The sequence below is a fragment of the Silurus meridionalis genome, chromosome 19 (assembly GCF_014805685.1).
Source record: "Silurus meridionalis isolate SWU-2019-XX chromosome 19, ASM1480568v1, whole genome shotgun sequence".
Lineage (NCBI taxonomy): Eukaryota > Metazoa > Chordata > Actinopteri > Siluriformes > Siluridae > Silurus > Silurus meridionalis.
This window is the reverse complement of record NC_060902.1, coordinates 9,250,905-9,273,284: the sequence shown is the minus strand read 5'-3', so window position 1 is coordinate 9,273,284 and position 22,380 is coordinate 9,250,905. Positions and strand designations below refer to the sequence as shown.

Genomic DNA, 22,380 nt, shown 5'->3' with positions numbered 1-22,380 from the left:
ATTCTGACAAGCAAGGTCAAGGAGTAATGTCTTAATTTGAGTCTAATGAGAGTCTAATGGCCTGTCAGTTAAAAAACCTCCCCATCTTGCAGTAGCTTAGAACCTGGGTAGGTGTTTCGAGACTTGTCTTTGGAGAGAATACTGACGTATGATTTTCTAGTTATTTAGAATTTATTTATCTAGAATTTATAACTCCAATTCAAAACAGCTGGAATCATGTAATGCTGAAAGGCCATTCTGTGCAAATACAATATATTATATATAAGTAATAAATCAGTATCTGTTACTATACATTTTACCCTTTTTTGGATTTGATATTACCTTCTATCACTGACAGACTAAATGACAAAATGCATGCACAATTAAAAACACCCCAAGTAACGCTTCTTACCAGGTTCCTTTCCAGAACGAACAGGTCACATCATTCCTGTTTTTTTTTTCTCTCTTTCTTTCTGTCATTTCTTATTTCTTCTTCTTATTTATTTATTTATTTTAAGTATGACTCAACCAAACTCCTTTATTAACTCTTCAAGAAGCCTAAGTTAAGGGACTCCCTAATGCTCAGAAAGCACAAGCCAAGGTCAGTATGTGGCCTGGCCACTGCCTGTGTTTACCGATGCATGACTCAGTGCAGTGTGAATCACAATTGCTCTCCATGATATGAGCATGAATTGACAACAGAACACTGGGGAATTACAACTGAGCCAAAATTTGTTTTCCACCCTCAAATTTGACCAGCATGAGCCTGTTCTCAGATGATGGACAACGTTTGTTCAGTTAGAAAATATCAGTTCTATAAATTAGACGGAGTTCATCACCCTTAAAATGCCTCTGTCTATTTATTCTCTTTCTGCATGCAGAACGATATCTTGGAGGGCTCGAGAGAGGTATATCAGCTTCACTATGGCCAAATTTATATATGCTTTTACTATTTTCTAGTGCTGTGTAACATTCTCTATAGGGCTAAAAGTATTTGGACACCTGACCATCAGCCTACATCTACCTTTTGAACATCCAAGTTTCCAAATTTAGTTTTTCTATGCTGTTATTAACTTTACTCTTTTTTGAAGGCATTCTCTTAAATGGTGGAACATGACTAGAGTTTAGCTTTTTTAGCCACAGGAACATTATTGTGGCATTAATGAGGCAATGAGTGGTGTTGGGTGAGAAAGCCTAGGGTACACTAACCATTCCAGTTTATCCCAAAATAGTTTAATGGGGTTAAGGTTAGTGCTCTGTGCAGGCCACCCGAGCTCTTCCACACCATTCTTAACAAACCATGACTAGAGACCTATATATATTTATGCCTCTCAGTTCCAGTGAAGGAAAATTGTAATGCTACAACATACAGAGACATCCTTAGCAATTATGTGCATTCAGCTTTGTGGCAACAGTTTGGAAAGGCTTCACACTTGTGTAAGATTGTCAGGTTTCCACATGCTTTTGGTCATATAAGGTACTTGTGTAATGATTTGTCTCAGTAACTCCAAACAGCACACTGACACTAAAGAGCCAAATGTTAATTTAGGGTATGATTTACCTGATTGTGCAAAGTTCTCCAAAAGTATTGTGTGTTTCTCTCAATGACTGTAATACTAACACTTAAATGCTTTTGGAAACTATGGCCACAATGTTAATGCAAATTATACGATTTGTGTGGTGGTTTGGGAAAATGCATCAGATGTCATAGTAGCTAAATTCAGGAAAACAGAACAAAAATATGTTGGTATAAATATATTTGGGGTTTCCACCAATAACACATCTTAACATCTAAATAAGAAAACGAATGAAAAAGAATGTCAGGGATTGATTAAGCTACACAATATGGCCAGCGGTTTGTGGATAGCTGTTCACCATCACATTTAAATGAACTTTTTGAACACCCCATTTCTGGTTTAGTAATCCTTTGCAGGTGTAATAGCCTTCACTTTTCTGGCTATGGAGATTTGCTAATTTAGTCACACATTTAGTTTATCCCAAGGGTTGAGTTGATGTCAGGGCTCTGTGCAAGGCACTCAAGTTCTTCCACATGGACTTTGACAAACCATGTCTTTTTGGTCCTTACTTTGTGTATAGGGCATGGACATGCTGTAACAGGTTTCCATCTCCATGTCTAATTAATATTGACAGGGTCAGGATTATGTAATTGTAATTCTCTATAATACAAAGACATTCTATTTAATTGTGTGCTTCTTCTTGGCAACAGTATGGGGAATGTGTACATATGGATATTGTGTTCAGTTGTCCACAAACTGTTGTCCACATAGTGTACATGCAAGACATGGAGAAAGCATAAGCAGTTAAGTTTATACACGTTTGGACACTGGGTAAAATGTAAATAAAAACAAAATGCAATGATTTGCAAATCTCATAAACCCATATTTTATTCACAATAAAACATAGAAAACATATCAAATAGAAAACATATTAAACATCACAGTAGACAAGGGACAAGGGCGAAAATCTATATTTGATGCCTTTGATTGCCGGGCACTCAGGTGTCAATGCATTTAAAATAGTCATGATTCTGTAATGAAAATCACTGCATGGGCTCATTAACATCTCCAGAATTCAATGTCTGTGAACACAGTTTGCCATGTCATACACAAATGTAGGTTAAATATTAATCATGCAAAAGAGAAGGCATATGTGAACTTGATCCAGAAACGCCACCAACCTTTCTGGGACAAATCAAAATGTTAATTTGGAAACCACAGACACCATGTCCTTCAGACTAAGGAGAAGAGGGATCATCCGGCGTGTTATCAGTGCTCAGTTCAAAAAGCTGCATCTCTGATGATATTGGAGTGTATAATTGCCTGTTGAATGTGCTCTATCAATGCTGAAAGGTATATACAGGTTTAGTGCAACAAATGCTTCTACTCAGGAAAAAATATTTTCAGGAAAATCATTGCATATTTGAGCAAGACAATGCTAACTGCATCTATTACAATAGCATGACTTGGTAGTAGAAGAGCCCGCTTGCAGTCTAGACTGTTCACCATTTAAAAACATTTGGTGCATCATGAAACGTAAAACACAACAAAGGATACCCAGGACAGATAGAATCTTGTATCAGACTCACATGAGACAACATTCCTCTCACAAAACTTCAGCAATTGGTCTCCTCAGTTTCCAGATGTATGCGGACAGAAGACGCTACACAGATGCTACACATTGGCAAACATGGCCCTGTCCCAACATTTGTTTAATCCATCAAATTTAAAATGACCTTATTTTCTCAATTTCCTTATGTTTTTTGTTTTATTATGAATAGAATATAGATTTATAATATTTGCAAATCATTGCATTCTGTTTTTGTTTTTTGTTTTTTTGTTTTTTTACTTTTGGGAGGTTGTAAATGGGGTTGTAATCAGATAGAGGCTCTCAAAACACTTCTAATCTGTCTGTAATGCTCCTACATCTTATCATAAAAATGGAGAGGAGGACAGCACTCAGATTACAGATGACTTCAAAAAAGTTTTCAAAATGCATAAACTATCTAAAAAACCCAGTAAAACAAAATGTTGTCAGTGGAAAAGAGATCAGTAAAGTGTTAATACAGAGACTGATGTGACTGATGCTGAAACCCAAATTTAGCACTCAAGTAATTTCCATTTATAAATGTATATTTATTTTTTTTAAGAAATGGGCAGCAATAGATTTTTTCAAAAGTAGATTATAAATGTTGCGGTAGATGGGATGTCTTTCAGTGGATTTGAAATAAATATTGTATTTTTTTCCCTTTTTACACTGGTGACAACAAGATATAAAATGCTGTTTTTTTTCTGGTTGTCATACATGCAAAAGAGAAACAGTTAAACATCTAGCAGCCTTCAGCACTTTATATTAGTAGAAAATCTTTCCCAGGCCATCATAAATGTTATACTTTTTTTGTCTCACAGGTACTTTGTCGTCCCGTTTGTTGTTGTGATCTGGTTGGCATAGAAACTGTAATATATAACCAAGACTTCTGTTTCAGCAAACAAATGTGTTTTTTTCTGTCTCCAGTGGTCTCTGGTGGTTGCCACTATCACAGAAATCCCTCCTCTTGTTTTTATGCCCAACTTCTTGGTGCAGCGCAAGGTGCTGAGACCGTTACGCACCCAGACTGGCGGTACTATTATGGTAGGCCATCAGAGAATCTCACACACACTGCAGAAAAAAATTATTCCAAGACCTTTATAGTCTGTGTTATGTTTCAATGTTGCAGTTTCATCTTCAGCACAGATTTGACATTTTTTATCCTTTTCCTATTGGGTGTTAAATCTTGGAATGAAGAATGTCATTGTAGTGTTAGACACAGGCAATGTATACATTTTCAACACAACAATGACTTTCTTCATTACCTTATACAGTGGAACCTGCTTATCTCGCCCTCGGTTACCTCGACAACCCTAAGTCGACGTTTTTGAAGTGGAACCGCCAAATTCTCACTTTTTCTAAGCATTTTTTATCGGTTATGTCGACTTTATGTCGCCGAACCCTAATATCTCGAGCACAAGGGGGGGGGAATTTGCCATTTAACGTCGGTTATCTCGGTGCAGCCGCAGAAGAACTCGCGGAAGTGGCGGAAAAATTAAGGCTTACAGCTGCTACAGGTGTTGTATTGTATACTGGTGAATATCTGCTGTTAGTTAGTGCACATGTGCCTTTTGTTGTTAAATGTTATGCGATGAACGGGAGGCGAAAGCCGCGATTGGCGGCGCGGAACGGGGGATGAGCAGCAAAATCATAAGCACTATTCGGACGGGACTAGTTTTCCAAACGACGTTTGAGTTATAATTTTTTTCCGCCGACGTCTGTCATTTCATGTATGGATTCGGACGGGACTAACATCTCCGTGTTTATTGCGGAGGTAGGAGTGTCTGTGTTTTACATGTGGGCGTGGCACAAGACCTCTACATCCATTATTGGTGCGCAGAAAGCAAAAATTTGAATACCGGCACGCTAGGGTTAGTACGGTAGTTAACGTTGACCAAAACACCCAAGTAAATGCGTTTTGGAAAAAAAACATTTTCGCCAATCACAGACATTCGCATTCGGACGGGATTAGATTTCTCAGAGGAGCGCAGAGTTTGCTGAAAAACAGTAGGTAATTTGCTCTGGAATTTTTATAGAGGTCGTGTGAGAAAAAGACAGACATGGCAGATACGGACGGGATTAAAATCACAAAGTACCTCTGTGAAACAGAAATTTCTCTAACGACCCCCTGTAAAACTAGTCCCGTCCGAATAGGGCTATAGATTGAACACCGGCAGGATCGGGGAGAATCCGCGGTGCGCTTTGGGAAGAAAAGAGCAGCCGTTGAGAGAGTGGTGGTGGGAAGACACGTACCGGGAAACGCATGCGCGATAACAACGACCGCCGTGAACCAACATATACCAACAATAACGGACGGTGAGAGTGTGGAAGTTTAAATAGGAGCTGGTGATGATGATAAACGAGCACCATATGTGCGCGATTGAAGCGCGGAGCTTCAGAGAAAGCGGCGAAAGCACCTGACACGCTGAAGGGGGCGAAGGGGGCGTGGCAGGTGAATTCCTGACAGATAAACATGTACTGTATGTATTTTTATAGCATGCCTTCATCAAACAAATCGCGGCAACGCTGTTGTGTAAAAAAAAAACTTCAAAAACACGTGCATGCACATTCTCATTTATTAACGCACATCATGTACATAAAGAAATTTCAAGCACGTTAATATATTGCCGCCATTTTGATTTTCGTTTATCTCGATCATCGGTTACCTCGATGCTTTTTGGCGACCCCCTAGGACATCGACATAACCGGGTTCCACTGTATATCTGTTTTTAATCAAACTGCTGCTTTATTCTTGATATTTATATTATATGGGAAACATTTGGAGCGCTTTTTCTGAACCAAATATTTTCTACACATGGGAGGACATGGCCTTTATAAATGACCCATAACATCTGTGTTGGAGGAGCAAGTAGTGTGTTTTTATTTTTATTTTACTGGGTAGTGCCACTCTCTGGTCTCATATTATACCTTTGCTTGATGGAGCAACCAATTTCAATATTCCATAAAAAATTCAATTTTAATGTTCCATTAAAAAGCAAAAGTTAATTCTCCATCACAGAATGTAGATTTATAGCAGCCAATAATAACCTCCTCATGCTCTGGGTCTGCCATTTTTCTGTCTCAGCTTTTTTAAACATTGTAGCATTGGCAATAAGAGGTGTATTGTCATTGGTCAGGAACAGACTCCACTGGACACATTTCAGTGTTTTATTCAAAAAACAAGTCCTTTCCTTTGTGGCGTAGTAGAGTCATTGTGGACACCTCATTAGCTGGAGCAAGTGCAACCTGGGGAGGAATGGCTTTATTTGAACATCTACATGACACCCGGATAGCAATTGCTGTATTAAGCCTGACATCCCCTTTTGAAATTATTATAGGAATAGACTTATGACTGGGTTTTTTTTAGCAGGCAAGATAAGCAGCACAAGGGAAGCGTGAATGCTGTGCTGTCAAAGCTAAGTGTGTGTTTGGAGAGAGTTTCAGGAATTGCTAATAAGTTAGTTAAGCATGGAGAAGTGGATGTTTGAACAGGCTAATCACAGAGGGAGGCATCAATCACTAGAGTGGCATACACTTGTGATGTAGTTACTTTCTTTAAGGTTTTACTTCTGTCATGTTTCACTGAAGATACTAATTATTTTAGTACATAAACAGTTTGTAATACGTTGATTAGATGAATATGAATGCTTAAATACTTAATTTAAAGATGCACATTAATGGCAAAAATGGCTAAAATGTTTTAAACCCTTAGTCCTCTTGGCTGAGTTTAAATCATATATAATAAATATGAAATTTAAGATTGGCTGCTTTGGATTCATCCTGACCAGCATAATTCAGGCTAAAATTGCTGTGCATTATGTTGCTTTAATTAAGAATTAGTGTGCAAATATTGAATTCACGGTTCTCTTTGGATAAGTATGTAGTAAACCAATAAATATACTTAATCAAATGTGAATTCAAGCAGCATTACAACATGGCTGACTCAAATATAGTGTGCCGTGTGGTAAATAAGGAATAAATCGGGGCTCCCCAGTGGCACAACAGGAATAACATGCATTCTGTTCATGTGAAATTTGGGGAATCCAGTGATGTCTCAGCCAGCTGTAGCCAGGAATGTAAAGGAGCCAAACAGAATAGGTTCTCTGGGTGGGATGGGTAGCATATTCTTTCTCTCCTTTAAACACACTGATGCTAGCTAAAACATCTGTGAGCTCATGTACTCTAATGTAGAGTCATCTCACATGGAAATACTTGCACAGGCTCCTGTGCTTTTTGTTGCTATTATAGTATATAGAGAATATTTTCAGGTGATTCATTTGAATTAAAATATATCAGTATATGTTTATCTCAGCTAATTTATTTTCCGGACTATAAGCCGCTACTTTTTTCCCACGCTTTGAACCCCGCGGCTTAAACAAAGAAGCGGATAATATATGGATTTTTCCTGGGTTTTTCCCGGTTTCACAATCTTCAAGCCAAAAAAACTGAACCCCATAACATTAGACCAATGAAATTGCAGAACGGGTTTAAGGTGAACCAATTAAACTCTTTATATTAAATCTGCCAAAAGATAAACTAGTAAAATGAAATAGTTGTGAAAGTAAGGAGGAAGACAGTGAACAATGACTTTCTTGGTAGGCTACTGTTTAGATACAAGCCGTTGTAACGCGTTGAGTCTGGGTGAAGGGAGAGCTCGCTAACTCCAGTTGCAACAGAAATCATATAAGCACAGACAGGTTTCCTCGTGCTTTTTTATTTTTCTTGGCAACAGCGTTACGGGTTAGTCAAAGAAACTTAGCAATGAGCATCAGAAAATAATGACATATTCCTCGGTCTTGCACACATGCAGTAATACCGGAAAAAAGGCGGCGGCAGGCTATTCCCAAAATGCCACTCTGCTCTTAAAGGAGCCACAACATATTTCAACCGTGTAACAGGCACTGTCGTTAAAGTCTGTGTAAAGTTCATTAGTTTCAGTGTAGACACCTGCGGCTTATAGACAGGTGTGGCTTATTTATGTTAAAAAAAAATCTTTCTAAAATTCAGTGGGTGCGGCTTTTATTTGGGTGTGTTTAATAGTCCAAAAATTATGGTACTGAGGAAAAAAAAGATAAAAAAAAATGAAAGATTTAATAGAGTGGATGCGATTAGGAATCTGCTAAACAATTTCTTCCTGTTATAACTTGCATATTAGCAGGATATAGTATTTTTTATTAAGAACTATATAATAATACTGAGTAAATCATTTTGCTTTCAAAACAGCATCAGTAATTAACGGCATGGATTCCGTTACAGTGTTGCAAAAATTCCTGTGAGATTCTGGTCCATGTTGACACGATTGCATCACACACTTCCTGCAGTCATTTTCAGGTGGACATTTCATGCCATGGTCAAAACTGACTATTTTTTCCCCATTTTGATGGATGATGTGAACATTACCTAGAGCTTCCTTTTTATATCTTCAGGATTTTATGGACTGAGTAAATAATTACATGAATGAGGAGGTATACCACGGCTCTGTATTTACTGTTCAGTGAGTGTACATTAATACTTTCTCCAGAAAACAAACAACCAAAAAAATGCAACTTTTAAAAGATCCTTTTCCAGAAGCTTAACCATTTTACAGTGCCAGTTTTACTTTGACCAAACAAATATACTGTATAAATATACAGATGATTTTCATTGAAAAATCCTCCTATAGCATGAATAAGAGCTTTGCACACTCTTAACATTCAAACAGTTTTTTAAACTTCTTGTGAATCTTGCCGCAGGTGTTCTTTGCTAGATGGATATTACTTTCTGACTTTGTGATCCAGTTCATTCTAGAGAAGTTTATTTGGATTTAGGTCACATTACTGGGCAGACCAGTGCATATAACCAGTCAACTGTTTGCTCTCAAAACACATACAGATTTTGGACATTCATATACTTTGTCATGTTGTATGGTGAAGTTGGTTAAAAATAGTCCAGACCATAGCTATAGTCTAGACAGAATTGCATGCTGTTGGTAAGGAATGGTTGTATTGTTGGTTCAATATTCCTTTCACCTGGAATTAGTCTCCAACCTTCTCTGCTCCAAAACAACACCCAAAACAGTACCCTTTCATCTCCATGTTTAACTGTGGGTGTGAGGCAGTATAATAGCATTTTCCCTTTTACAGTGTTGTGCATTACTTTTTCTGTTTGAGCCAGATATATCAAATTTGGACTCCACAGAACTTTCTTCCAGTCGTTCACTGTCTAGTTCTTGTGTGATTTTGCGTTTTATCTAGTTTGTTGCATATAAATAAAAGGAACACAAATGCGACTCAAAAACGATAAAAGACTAGGTGTTTCCAAACTTTTGACAGGCATCGTAAATATCGCTGTTAATACATAATTCTTGTATTAGAACAAGCATATTGAAATACAACTTCTGAAAAACCTGTTAAAAAAAATAAATCTTCTGACCAATCACAGCAGAGAATTTAATAGCACTGTGGTAGGTATGAATAATAATTAGTGATTGCGTAAGTAAGCGATTTCTGCGAAGCATCAGTTTCTCCTATAGCTGTGCCAGATGGTGATGGTGAAGCAACAGTGCCTTGGTGGACTCACCCATAACGGTTGGAGTTTGTGATAAGTTTGTTTCACATCACTCTTTCTGTCTCTCAGATAGAGAGTGTAATTACGCCACCTGTCTAGCCCTTCTCATTGGCGACCATGCGCTGCTAATTGACCACCAGTCTGGTCTGGCTTTGGAGCAGCATGTGGCAAGACTTTGAGGAAGAGTTAGTGTGTAGGTGTTCAGAATTGGTTTGCTGGAACACAGGGAAAGAGTGGATTATAAAGCTTTGTGTCTATAAACCAAAATCTCTTACTCAATTTCTGCAGGCCAATGCTGGGGATGCTGTGTACAATTGTACAATGGTATAGTTCCTTTTTTCTCTTCATCAAGACTGCATTTACATTTTCATTTACATTTATGGTGTTTGGCAGATTCTCTTATCCAGATAGACTTACGCTTATCTTATTTATGCCGCTGAACTGTTGTGGGTTTAGGGCCTTGGTCAAGGGCCCAATGAGTGGGAGAAGTGCATCTTAACCACTGAGCTGTGACTGTAATTTGATCTGAGCAGCCAAGGTACAGACATAAAGAATATGCACAAATGTGTAAGGTTGCTGGAGGCAGCTCCTAGTCTTTCTTTTAGGAGCCTCCCCCCATCCAGAAAAACAAAAAAACATGTGGCATTTTTTTGGCCACGCTGACACAGGCTGTGCAGTCTGTAGCTGCTGTAGCTGTGTGCCGCTGGCAGCCATGTGTGATGCTTCCTCTCAGCTTAATGTGTGTGAATTAGGGTAGTGGAGAGCTATGAGATGTGTCAGTGATTGATGGTTCCATCAAAATGATTCTGGTTGACTTCTGGCTCACATTTGGAGCGGCAGCTTAATAGCTTTCCAAAAATGTAATACATAGGCCAATATATGCAAGCTATTCTACCCGAATCACTGAAGGATGATTGCAATTTCAAACATTTTGTGCTTTAGCAGGTGGGTCCTGCATTGAGGAAATGGAGACTATTGGCAGAGGGAGGTGGTGGGAGAGGAATGAAGGGTGAAGAACAAGAGTGAGTGAGTGAGTGTGAGTAAGTGAGAGAGAGAGAGAGAGAGAGAGAGAGAGAGAGAGAGAGAGAGAGAGAGAGAGAGAGAGATGCTTATATAGAGAGATGGGGCAGAAAGTGAGAGAGGAGTGCAAGAGTGAGGGATATGCTGCCTGGTGCCAAAACCTCTCTGATTAGTTTGTCATCATGCAAAGCCTTGTTCTGGGACTCATGAGAATTTACTCCGTCAATAAGACTATACTGTATCTGGAGGTGTGTGTGTGTCTGTGTGTATATACATTTGACAATGTAACTATAGTGCATGCGTTTTCACTGTAACTGTATAAAGTGTGTGTGTGTGTGTGTGTGTGTGTGTGTGTAAAGGTCCTGCTGTGGCTTACTCTGAGGGTTTTGGTGTATGGTGTATTGATTAGATGGACTTTTCTGATAAGGGCTTGCCTCTGGATTACTACCTGAACTTGCACATAAACGTGTACACTTGAAATAAAAAACTTTTTTCACTTGCTAACAGCATTAGAAGAAGATGTTTGCTATTTTTCCTCCCTGGAGCAGAAAGAGTTAAGGGCCTTGATCAAGGGCCCAACTTGGGCAATGCTGGGGTTTAAACCACACTTGTACATTGTTTTTATCACATTGTGATCCCAGATTTGTGTAGTATGTAGAGTTTATAAACATTATACACCTGCTCCTATAAAAGCAGTTTTCAACAGAGACATGATATGATGATATCTTTTACAAGATCCTGAGATTTTATCACAAGTTTTCTGTACCATATCTCTGTATTTTGCTTGTGACTGTGCACTCAGAAGCCCATATTTACTAAGATTGGTAAATTGCTATGATGTTATCTGATCTAAAAGATACGCCCAGAAGAGTAACAATTAAACTTGCTGACATTTGAGAAATATGGCTCAGTGAACAGATAAAAACAAAACATTATAAATTTTTCAAATTCTAGATGATAGAAAAATAATGAATTTAATTTTAGATGGCTTTGCTTAATGCTGTTGTATTGCAGTTGCAATAATAAGCTAATATTATTCCATATTTACTGCATAAATTAAAGAATGGTTTTTCGAAACTTTAGATTGAGACAAGTGCTTATCTTATGTTTTTTTTCTTCATCTAGTGTTCAAATGACGGAAATCAGCTTTTACAAATTAGATATGTTGTGTTTTGAACCTTTACATAAAAACCGTCTAGATTGCATATTCATTATGATGTACTATTTTTTACTAATTTGAATGATGCAATTCTCTGTAGAGCCTGTAAGATATTTTGTTTGCATGTTATTGAGTTTGTGCATCTTTTTTTACACATGCAAGTCTTTACTTGACCATTTACATGGTAAAATTTTAATTAACAGCTGAAAATTTGTAAAGAGATCATACAATGTTTATGTGTTAGATTTAATGTTTAATCTTCAGCTGTCTGATTTCGGTGGACTCATGCCCAGTGTAGCCTCATAGTCCTCTTCTTAACTGACTACTCGACACACATGTAAAGAGTGATTATTTAAATCAGTGTCATTCTTCTCTATCTTCCCTCGTCATAAGAACAACTTCTCAGTGGACATTTTTTCTTTTATGCCCTATAAAACACTGGAGGACAGTCTTGTCAAAAATTATTTCTGCCTCCAATAATCATACCACAGTCACTGAGATCACATTCTTCCCTATTCTGGTGTTAAATGTGAGCATTAGCTAAAGGTCTTGACCCATATCTGCATGATTTTATGCATTGGGCTGCTGCCACATGATGCATGCCAATGTGTAACTCATTCATACACTGCCTGAAGCTGAGAGGATCATGGAAACCATTTCAAAGATTTTAGATTTTGTCATATGTTTTTGATGATCATCGTCTCCCGTGTTTCATTTCAAAAAGTAATGCATGTTTAAAACAGTACTGTGAGAACTTTGCTTGTTTAAGTACATTTAGAGAGAATGAAACAGCGTGAAGCTTTTTGGAAACGTAAAAGTATTTGACTGCTCATTTGTGCCAATAAATCAATGCTGAAGCCCTTCATCTGAATAGCACACACTATTTTAATTTAAACATGTGCAAAATTTTCATTTTCTTCTTTCTTTTTCTTTCTTTTTTTTTTTTTTTTTTTTACAGCAGCCCTCCCCATTTCACAGCTTTAATAAAAGCATGTTTCAAAGCCTCTGTTAAAAATTGCATCATCATGCATAATAAAAAGTCACAGATCCAGAAACATGGCCATTTCATAACTTTTCAGATGCTCTAGAAACTCTTTAAAAAAGTATTACTGTGTGATGCCTTTCCCTCTAGCTGAGTGCTTTACATGCCATTTTTAGGAAAAAAAATAACATTAGTTTTGTTTTATAGGCTGGAAAGCTCGCCATGGACAGAGGATGGGCAATTAACATTGGTGAGATCTTTTTCATAGTCTTCTTATTTTGTTTAGCCTAAAATGTTACCTCGTTACATTGGTGTTAAAGCAATGAAAAATGCTGCTTTTTTGTTTTATTTGTTCGTATTGTATGTAATTACCTTGGGTTGGTATTTAAAAAATATTATTATTTAGCAAAAGCACTGATGTGACATCAACAGAGAGATTAGGAGGAAACGTTGGCTAAGCTGTTTTGTGTTCTGACTGCATTATTATAAAACATGTACAGAAACCTTAGTCCTTGATTTGACCAGATTTGTAGGGCCACACAATCAGGAGCCACCAGGCAGGAGGAAAAGAGCAAGACCAAAGAGGATGTGGTGAGGAAAGACATACAGGTAGTTGGTTAGAAAGAGGCAGATGTAGAGGACAGGGGGTATGGGGACGGATGATCCGCTGTGGCGACCCCTAATGGGAGCAGCCGAAAGAAGAAGAATCAAGCCTTTCTCATAAGGTTATAAGAGAGGTGGTGGATTGTGTGTCTGTATCAACGAAAGTTGGTGTTTGAATGTACCAATGCTGCAAAAGATATGCCATCCTAATCGAGAGGCACTGTTCATAAACTGTAAACCTTTCGAATCGCTGTGGGAGTTTTCCTCTTTCAATCTCGCGAATGTGTACATTCCTCCCGACACGTGCGTGAGACGGAGCAAAGGTACCCAGACTCTGTGAACTGCCAAAATACAGACAGCATGTTTCATGTCCCACCAGAGACAGTAATATATTGGATCACTGTTACACCCCAATAAAGCATATCACTCTGTCCCACGAGCAGCTTTGGGTCTCTCTGATCACTGTCAAGTTCATCTCATACCAACCAACAGGTAGAAACTAAAATCAGCTAAACCTGTACTAAGGACTGTTAAAAGATGGACTAATGAAGCAGAGCAGGATTTACAGGCCTGCTTTAAATGCTCTGACTGGAGTGTTTTTGAAGCTGCAGCCACCGATCTGGACGAGCTCACGGAGACTAATTTCATACATCAGTTTCTGTGAGGATATGTGGATCCCCACCAGGTCATTCTTATCATTTAATAATGATAAACTGTGGTTTACATAGAACAGATTCGTCATGCCAAAGAGGATGCTTACAGAAGTGGGGATAACATCTTGTATAACCAGGCCAGGAACAAACTAACAAAGGAGATTAGATTGGCTAAAAACACCTACTCTGAAAAGCTGGGGGAAAAAAAAACAGTTTTCAGCCAATGACCCAGCATCAGTATGGACTGGTCACTGGGAACATCACCAAGTACAAGCCACCACCCCACAGTCTTTGGAGACTCAACAAATGGCTGCAACTCCCCTTCCTTCCTCCCCCTCCATTCAAACTGCGCTTAAAGTATTTGTAGAGGAAGTGAAACGAGTCTTCTGAAGACAGACAAACAGGAAAGCTTCAGGCCCAGATGGTGTTTCACCTGCCTGTCTAAAAGTCTGGGCTGACCAACTGGCCCCCATCTTAACACAGGTCAGATCTTTAACAGATCACTGGAACTGTGTATAGTTCCCTGCTGCTTTAAACGCTCCATTATCATTCTGGTCCCCAAAAACCCCAAAATTGCTGGTCTTAGTAATTACAGATGATATTCTGCAACATCTTGATAGACCTGGGACCTACGCAAGGATCTTGTTTGTAGACTTTAGTTCGGCTTTTGATACCATCATTCCTGACCTTTTCTCAGCCAAACTGACCCAGATTTCCATGCCCACCCCAATCTGTCAGTGGATCACCAGCTTCCTGACAGACAGGCAGCATATTGTGAACCTCGAAAAACTCACATGCAGGTCTCTCACTATCGGCACTGGTGCTCCCCAGGGTTGCATTCTCTCTACACTGTTCTTCTCCCTGTACACAAATGACTGTACCTCTAGAAAAGACTACAATGCATAGTGAAGTCTATATTCGGTATATATTTATTTGTATTGGTGTCTTTGTGTATTTTTTTATTACCTTTAAATATAATTTTACGAATTGGAAAAGTGTTCTTTTCCAAATAGAAAAAGTTCTATTTACTTTCACCTTGGTAAATCAACTTGTCCACCACTCATATGTGCTATACAAGCTGGAGCTAAATCGGGGGTGTTTGAGCTTGGAAATCACAGAATTTTCTGAAATCCAGCTTTGCAGGACTAGAGTTGTGAGCCTTTGTCTTGAGATAAACATGTAAAAAGCCATTGAGCATGCATTATCCAGGTGATAGACTTTGTTGTTGTATTGGAAAACAGGATTCTTTTTTCTTATAGCACACCAGTCCTGCTATCTACCCAGTGGGACTTTTTTTTTCTTTTTCTTTATAATGGGATCTCCTGAGGAGTAGTGCATGGCTGATAGCACTCGATCTGTCTATCTGTCTTTCTATCTCAGGAGGAGGCTTTCACCACTGTTCCAGCGACAAGGGAGGAGGTTTCTGTGCATATGCCGACATCACACTTGCTATTAAGGTACAACCATAAAATTTCAGAACAGCAAATTATGTTTTAATTGGGATTTATCTCCTTTTTTGAATAATAGACTGCATATATTTCAGTAGACATAGATTATCCTATTTAATCTTCCATATCTGCCATTTACTGTACCCCTCACATTCTGTTCCAAGCTTAGCATAAAATGTAATGTTCAAGGAATCATTTCAAATTTTTTCAAGTCTTTTTTTTGGGCAACACAGTTATATTTATTTAAAATAATCATGAATATCTTGCTAATTATCTTATATAAACCATGTATGTATCCATTTTGGGCATTGAAAAAATTATGTAACAATTTTGGGGTTAAAATGTCTCAAGATGTAATATTAATTTGTGATGTATTAACTCTTTCGGAATTACAGGCATTTGTTATAGGCTTCCTCCTATTTTCAGAGTCAAGAAGCTGGACAATTATAATGATAAATATAATGGTCATTTTTACTTAATGCAAACTCTTTACATTCAATAAATTATGGAAACCATAGTAATCACTAAATGTGGTATGCTTTGAATCCTGAGACCTTGCCTTTTTTAAACTTTTCTCATCCTGTCATTTTGGTCCTCATTTATTCATGCTAATCTTGGTTTCATTTGAAAAGAAGAATCTTGTTCCAGTGGTTTGCCTCTTGATGCAAGGTCTCGTATCTACATTCATAAAGCATCTCTTGATTGTAGACTTTGACAACAATTGCCTACCTCATTGAGAGTGTTCTTGATTTGGCAATATGTTGTGAAGGGGGTTTTCTTCACCAAGGAAAGAATTCTGCGATTATCCACGTCTGTTGTATTTTGTGGTGCTCCTATCCTTTTGCTGTTGCTGAGTTTGCCAGTGCATTGCGTATTTTTAAAGAAAGTACCAGATTGTCAATTTGACACCTACTGTTTCTAATGTTTGTGCTATCTCTCTGATAGGTCTGTTTTTTTATCCTAAATATAGTCTCCTTTACTTGCATCAACACCTCTTGCACCACATTTGTTTTCAGTTTTCATGAACAGCTACCACATGCAAATTCAACATAGTCAATTGTCCAATTAATCTGAACCTGTAAAACTGAAATATTATAAAATAAATGTCTATAATTCCTAAAGATTCAATGCAGTAGTTCGGTTGTTGGTTTGTGTCACTATACTAATGTACTGATTGCAACATCAAAGATACATTTATTTTATATGATCTTAATATATAATGCAGACATTATCCAGCAACCATTAGGCAAATCTTTTGAGGATTTTTAAGTCCTTTTTTTTAAATAAATAATCAAAGGATTCACTGTTAACAATAGTCAGCTTGTCAGGTCAGCAGACAGGTCCACTGAAAAGATCCTAATGCATATTTCTGAGGTACATAATGCACCGTTAAATTGTTTGTCCCACTATCATGCAGTCTTTGTATAGAACTTACTAAAATAAACAGTGCCTGTTTACTACTTTTATGAAAAGGCTCGAATTGCAAAACTTCAAATAAAAGAAAAACGATATAGATATAATAATATAATAATGACCATATTATCCATTTTTATACTTACGACCAGTCATTTTTTTTATGCTTAAATCCACCTTACTACATTCAGCTCAAGGGGACCTGAGCCAAGATCAACGTATGCTGTTTAATACAGAAGTAATTCTTTATGTTTTATTATGAAACTATAAAATCCTGACCCTTGATGGGTTTTCTCTCTACAGTTTCTCTTTGATCGAGTGGAGGGCGTCTCCAAGGCCACCATTATCGATCTGGACGCTCATCAGGTAAGCAGCAGTAATTTTCTGTCGGTCTACAAAATAATTGATACTATAGACAGAATAATGCCTTCTGTTTAGCACTGCAATCAATTGGACTGCTGTTTGCCCATTCATTGCCCTTCTGCATTACATATGCACCAGTTCTTGTTCAGTTCATGCAGCACAATATGAAATCTTATTCTTTTTTCTTTCTTTTTATATATTATTTAAACATGCTTATATATGCAATGCAGAGGTTTTAATCCGGCCTTCAGTATGCCATTACAGTAAGTGCAGGTTAATTATTGTATATTTAAAAGGATGACATTTAATACTTGTGACAGTTTATTCAAACCATTTATTATATTCTTACCAGCCACTTACCAGCAACAATAGGAACACTGGAACAATACATTTTAGGTGTAGTACAGAGAGTTTTGATAGGAACTTGATCTTTTGGGTAAATGGGTTTTTTTTTTTTTATCATTTATGCTTCTCGTGATGTAGGAGGTGAACCCAGTAGATTTTTAAAATCGCTGGTGATGTAAATAGCTTTTGTCAAAACATGACATTCATTCACTGGGGTTTCAAAGAACAGTGTAGATGACAGTTTTCTCAAAAAACTACTACCGATAAAAATGGACTTCATTAATGTTGTCCAGAACTGGTGAAGTATCTTTTTCTTAAACCCACAGTAAGAATACAGTACAGTGGATAAATAAAACTGTCGTGCCAGATTTTTTTCCACCTTTAATGTGATACAGCAGAGAACACAATTAAAGTGAAAACAAGTCAAAAAAAAAAAAAAAAGCTGGTTGCACACCCCTTAGCTACTACTTTGCAGCACCTTTTGTCTGCAGTACAGCACTCTGTCTTTTTTAGTGCTAAAACAGAAAGAAACCACAGGTGAACTAACAACCAGACCTCAAACAAGTCAGCCAAGGAAAACAACAGCAGTTGATGACAGAAGCACTGTGAGACCTGTGAAGAAAAACCCAAAACAACATTTGGTGACCTCACCAACCTCTTTGGGGCAGGGCTGAAGATATCACAATCCAGAGAAAACAGAGAGCAGAATTATAGAGGCCAAAACACAAGATGCAATCTACTCATCCCCAGTTGAGCAGTATTTCACCTCCAAAAGAAGATACTTATGTAAAAATACCACCAAAACCAACAATATCCAAGGGTAGCTGCAGTACAAGCCTGGAAAAGCATCACAAACGCAAATGCAATTGTTTGTTGATATCAATGTCTTATTGCTGTTATTGCAAAAATACTGTAGGATGTGCGCTGTAGGAACGCTAGTATGACTAGTTAGTGTAAGACAATTCAATAGTTAATAAACTGTAAAATTAGATCTGTCACCAAAGATGCAATGTTCTTCTTCTTCTTCTTTCGGCTTCTCCCATTAGGGGTCGCCACAGCAGATCATCTGTCTCCATACACTACTTACCTGCATGTCTTCCCTCACCACATCCATAAACCTCCTCCTTGGCCTTCCTCTTTTCCTCCTTCCTGGTGGCTCCAGTCTCAGCATTCTCCTACCGATATACCCCATGTCCCTCCTCTGCACATGTCCAAACCATCTCAATCGCACCTCCCTCACCTTGTCCTCACCTTGTGCAAAACGTCCTAAATGCGCTGGCCCTTTAATAAACTCATTTTTAATCTTGTCCTTTCTGGTCACTCCCAACGAAAACCTTAACATCTTCAGCTCTGCTACCTCCAGCTCCAACTCCTTTTTTTTTACTCTTTTTTTTCCAATGCCACTGTCTCTAATCCATACAACATCGCCGGTCTCACCACAGTCCTTTGAACTTTCCCTTTCACTCTTGTAAATACCCTTCTATTACAAATCACTCCTGCCACTCTTCTACACTCACTCCACCCTGCCTGCACTCTTTTCTTCACTTCTTTAACACACTCTGTATTACTTTGCACTGTTGACCCCAGGTACCTGAACTCCTCCACCTTCTCCACCTCTTCTCCCTTCAACCACTCCACTTCCTTTCCTCTCATTCACACACATGTACTCTGACTTTCTCCTACTGACTTTTATTTCCCTTCTCTCCAGTGCCTACCTCCACTTCTCCAGGCTCTTCTCAACCTGCTCACTACTCTCACCACAAATTACAATATCATCTGCAAACATTTTAGTCCAGGGAGGCTCCTGTCTGACCTCGTCCGTCAACCTGTCCATCACCACTTCAAACAGGAAAGGGTTTAGAGCCGATCCTTGATGCTATCCTACTTCACACTTCACTGCTGTCCTCATACATGTATTGCACCACCCTCACATACTTCTCTGACACACCTGACTTCCTCATACAATACCACAACTCTTCTCTCTGAACCCACAAACACACAATGCAACTCTTTCTGTCCTTCTCTATACTTCTTCATCAACATTCTCAAAGCAAATAAGGCATCTGTAGTGCTCTTCCTCGGCATAAAACCATACTGTTGCTCACAGATGGTCACCTCTTCTCTCAGCCTGTCTTCCATTACTCTTTCCTAACTTCATGGTGTGACTGATTAACTTTATTCCCCTGTAGTTACTGCAGGTCTGCACATTTTCCTTATTCTTAAAGATCAGTACCAGCACACACCTTCTCCCTTCCTCAGGCATCATTTCACCTTCCAAAATCTTAAACAATCTTGTTAAAAACTCCACTGCCATCTCTCCTAAACATCTCCATGCTTCTACCGGTATGTCATCAGGTCCTACCGACTTTCCACTCTTCATCCTTTTAATTACTGCTCTCACATCCTCCTTACTAATCCTATCCACTTCCTGCTTCACCATCTCCAAACCTTCTGATTTGTGATCCGCATGTTTGATTTGGCGAATGTATTATGCTGGATGCCCTTCCTAACGTAACCCTCCCCATTTATCCTGGCTTGGGACCGGCATTAAGAGTGCACTGGCTTGTGTAACCCTAATGGCTGGGTTGAAAGATGCCATGTTCTAAAATGTTGAAAATATTGATGAAAATATTAGGAAAGCAATCACATAAGATGTCTTTGTATGAAATACCAATAAATGTTCCAATTCTAAATGATGTAAATGGCCCAAAACATCCCCCCTGCAACCTTCATAATCTCTTGTGTCTGAATGAGCCCCACAGTCATGCACAAACTCTAGTGAAAAGATTTCGCACAAAAGCAGTGAATGATATACAGTAACTGCAATGAGGAACTAAATCTGGAATGGAATGTCCAATAAGCACATACTGTACAGCTGTGTTGGTCAGGTGTCCATAAACATGTGTGTGTAAATATTGAGATTCAGAGTATACAGAGATTATTTTATTTGGCATGTTGTTACTGTCCTCTCAATGCTGATAGCATGTTACACACACACACACACACACACACACACACACACACACACACACATGATCTTGCATACCCGTTTTGCATTTTTACTAGGTTACTAATTAATACATACATTATCAGCTATTAATTCTTGATTAATAACTCTGTGCTTCCCAACTATTCTAGCAAGGCAGATTTCCTTCATCTAAATTAACACATTGGTGATAATCCTTCACCAGCAGCCATAGGCTCTGCCATTCATTTTGACACTGGCATATCACAAGTCACCTAAAGGCACAAAAGAGTGATTGAGACCTTGTGAGACTTCTGTGTTTGTCACCTGAAGATTTGTAGTTCATTAGCCCTGGAGGACAATTGAGAGAGAGAGAGAGGAGAGGGAGGATTGAGCACCTGAGGGGGAAAAGGGGACAAAAGGAGAGACAAGCAAATGCATTAAGAAATGTTTTAACCACAGCCATAATTTGCTTTAACCGTAACACAGTTAAATCTTTTGCTGGGAAAAATGTGCAAAACAAAGCTCTTGTAATTAAATATAACATATTATAAACAGTCTTTCTTTCATTAATTATTTTTTTAAGTTGTTAATTTTCGAGAATAAAAAAATGCATGTGAGATTACAGAGAAAACAATTTACAGTAAAATTTCTCTGTCCCACCAGTCAATAAAAAAAACCCATAAAACCACGTCATATTTAAAATTATATTCTGCTAATGGATCATATAGTACTTTCTAGACACATGTTGTTTACTTGATTACTCTTAGGGCCTCACTATTTGCTTATATTTGATGTATGTACAAATCTTTTTTTGTACATTGCACAGTGAGACTAGGCATGTAAATATGTGATGAATAATCCACAATATAGGGTATACTGTTCATCATAATATTGCTTACAACATATTCATGTTAACAGTTAACAACAGTTAAGCCCACTCTATCCACTGAAAAAGTAGCTTCTGTTTTTATTTCAAATCAGGAGCGGCTACAAGGGTTTAAATAAAGACAAACTTCCTAAGCATACTGTGTTTAGGACCCAATACATTAGCATACAAGCCAGCACAAATTCCATTCTATATCTGGTTGAAAGAAATTACCACTGTGGTTAGGAAGTTCATAGCTGCAGATATGAGAGTGCATGGCTAACGCAAAGTTCAAAGCCAAGCTTGAGCCACAGAGAGCTGCCTGACTCAGACACTCTGTGAGATTCACAGTGAAGCATGTTCAAATTTAAGACTGTAAAAAAAAAAATGTGTAGTGTTTTTGTATAGTTTTTGAAATCAACTTGGCAATCCTGTACATTGATGAGGCTTTGGCCACAGAGTTAATGTATAATTAGACAATCTAATGCACAGCTTTTGTTTTGTTACATGTGATTGAAAGAAATTTTGTGCAGCATTATAGTACATCCCTAAAATCCCAGAGAAAAGATATTGTCTTCTGTCATAAAGCAGAAATACTGTGAACAGTCACTCAATCACCAGCAATCTTATTTCCCACTTATGATTAATGAGCCAAAGGTACAGTAGTCAGCTTGTCATGTTACCATACGATTATGCCTGTGGTCATGTGATAGTTTGTCACAACATAGTTTATGCATTCAATTCACAATACATAAGAATGCCATGTTTTTCTAAAATGTAGTGAGGAAGAAAAATACATATTATATTGCACATTAAAGTGTAATTGTTTCCTAAAATAAAAGGGGAAAATACATAAAGTACTTAAGTTCGTAATAGAATACTCAAAATACTTTCATTAATGTTTAACACTGGCAAAGAGCAGTTACATACT

The 22,380-nt window shown here is 38.0% G+C and overlaps 1 protein-coding gene across 4 annotated transcripts in view; it reads left to right on the top strand.

The window, feature by feature from the left end:
- hdac11 (histone deacetylase 11) overlaps positions 1 to 22,380 on the top strand; it is a 39,556-nt gene that overhangs the window by 6,272 nt on the left and 10,904 nt on the right. For 2 of the 4 annotated variants that reach the window (XM_046875271.1, XM_046875270.1), the window contains exons 5-9: positions 861 to 887; positions 4,012 to 4,128; positions 12,999 to 13,041; positions 15,428 to 15,504; positions 17,212 to 17,274. In XM_046875271.1, coding sequence (XP_046731227.1) covers positions 861 to 887; positions 4,012 to 4,128; positions 12,999 to 13,041; positions 15,428 to 15,504; positions 17,212 to 17,274 — 327 coding nt within the window. The remainder of the gene's footprint in view (positions 1 to 860; positions 888 to 4,011; positions 4,129 to 12,998; positions 13,042 to 15,427; positions 15,505 to 17,211; positions 17,275 to 22,380) is intronic. The other 2 variants (XM_046875272.1, XM_046875273.1) reach the window with 2 other exon arrangements.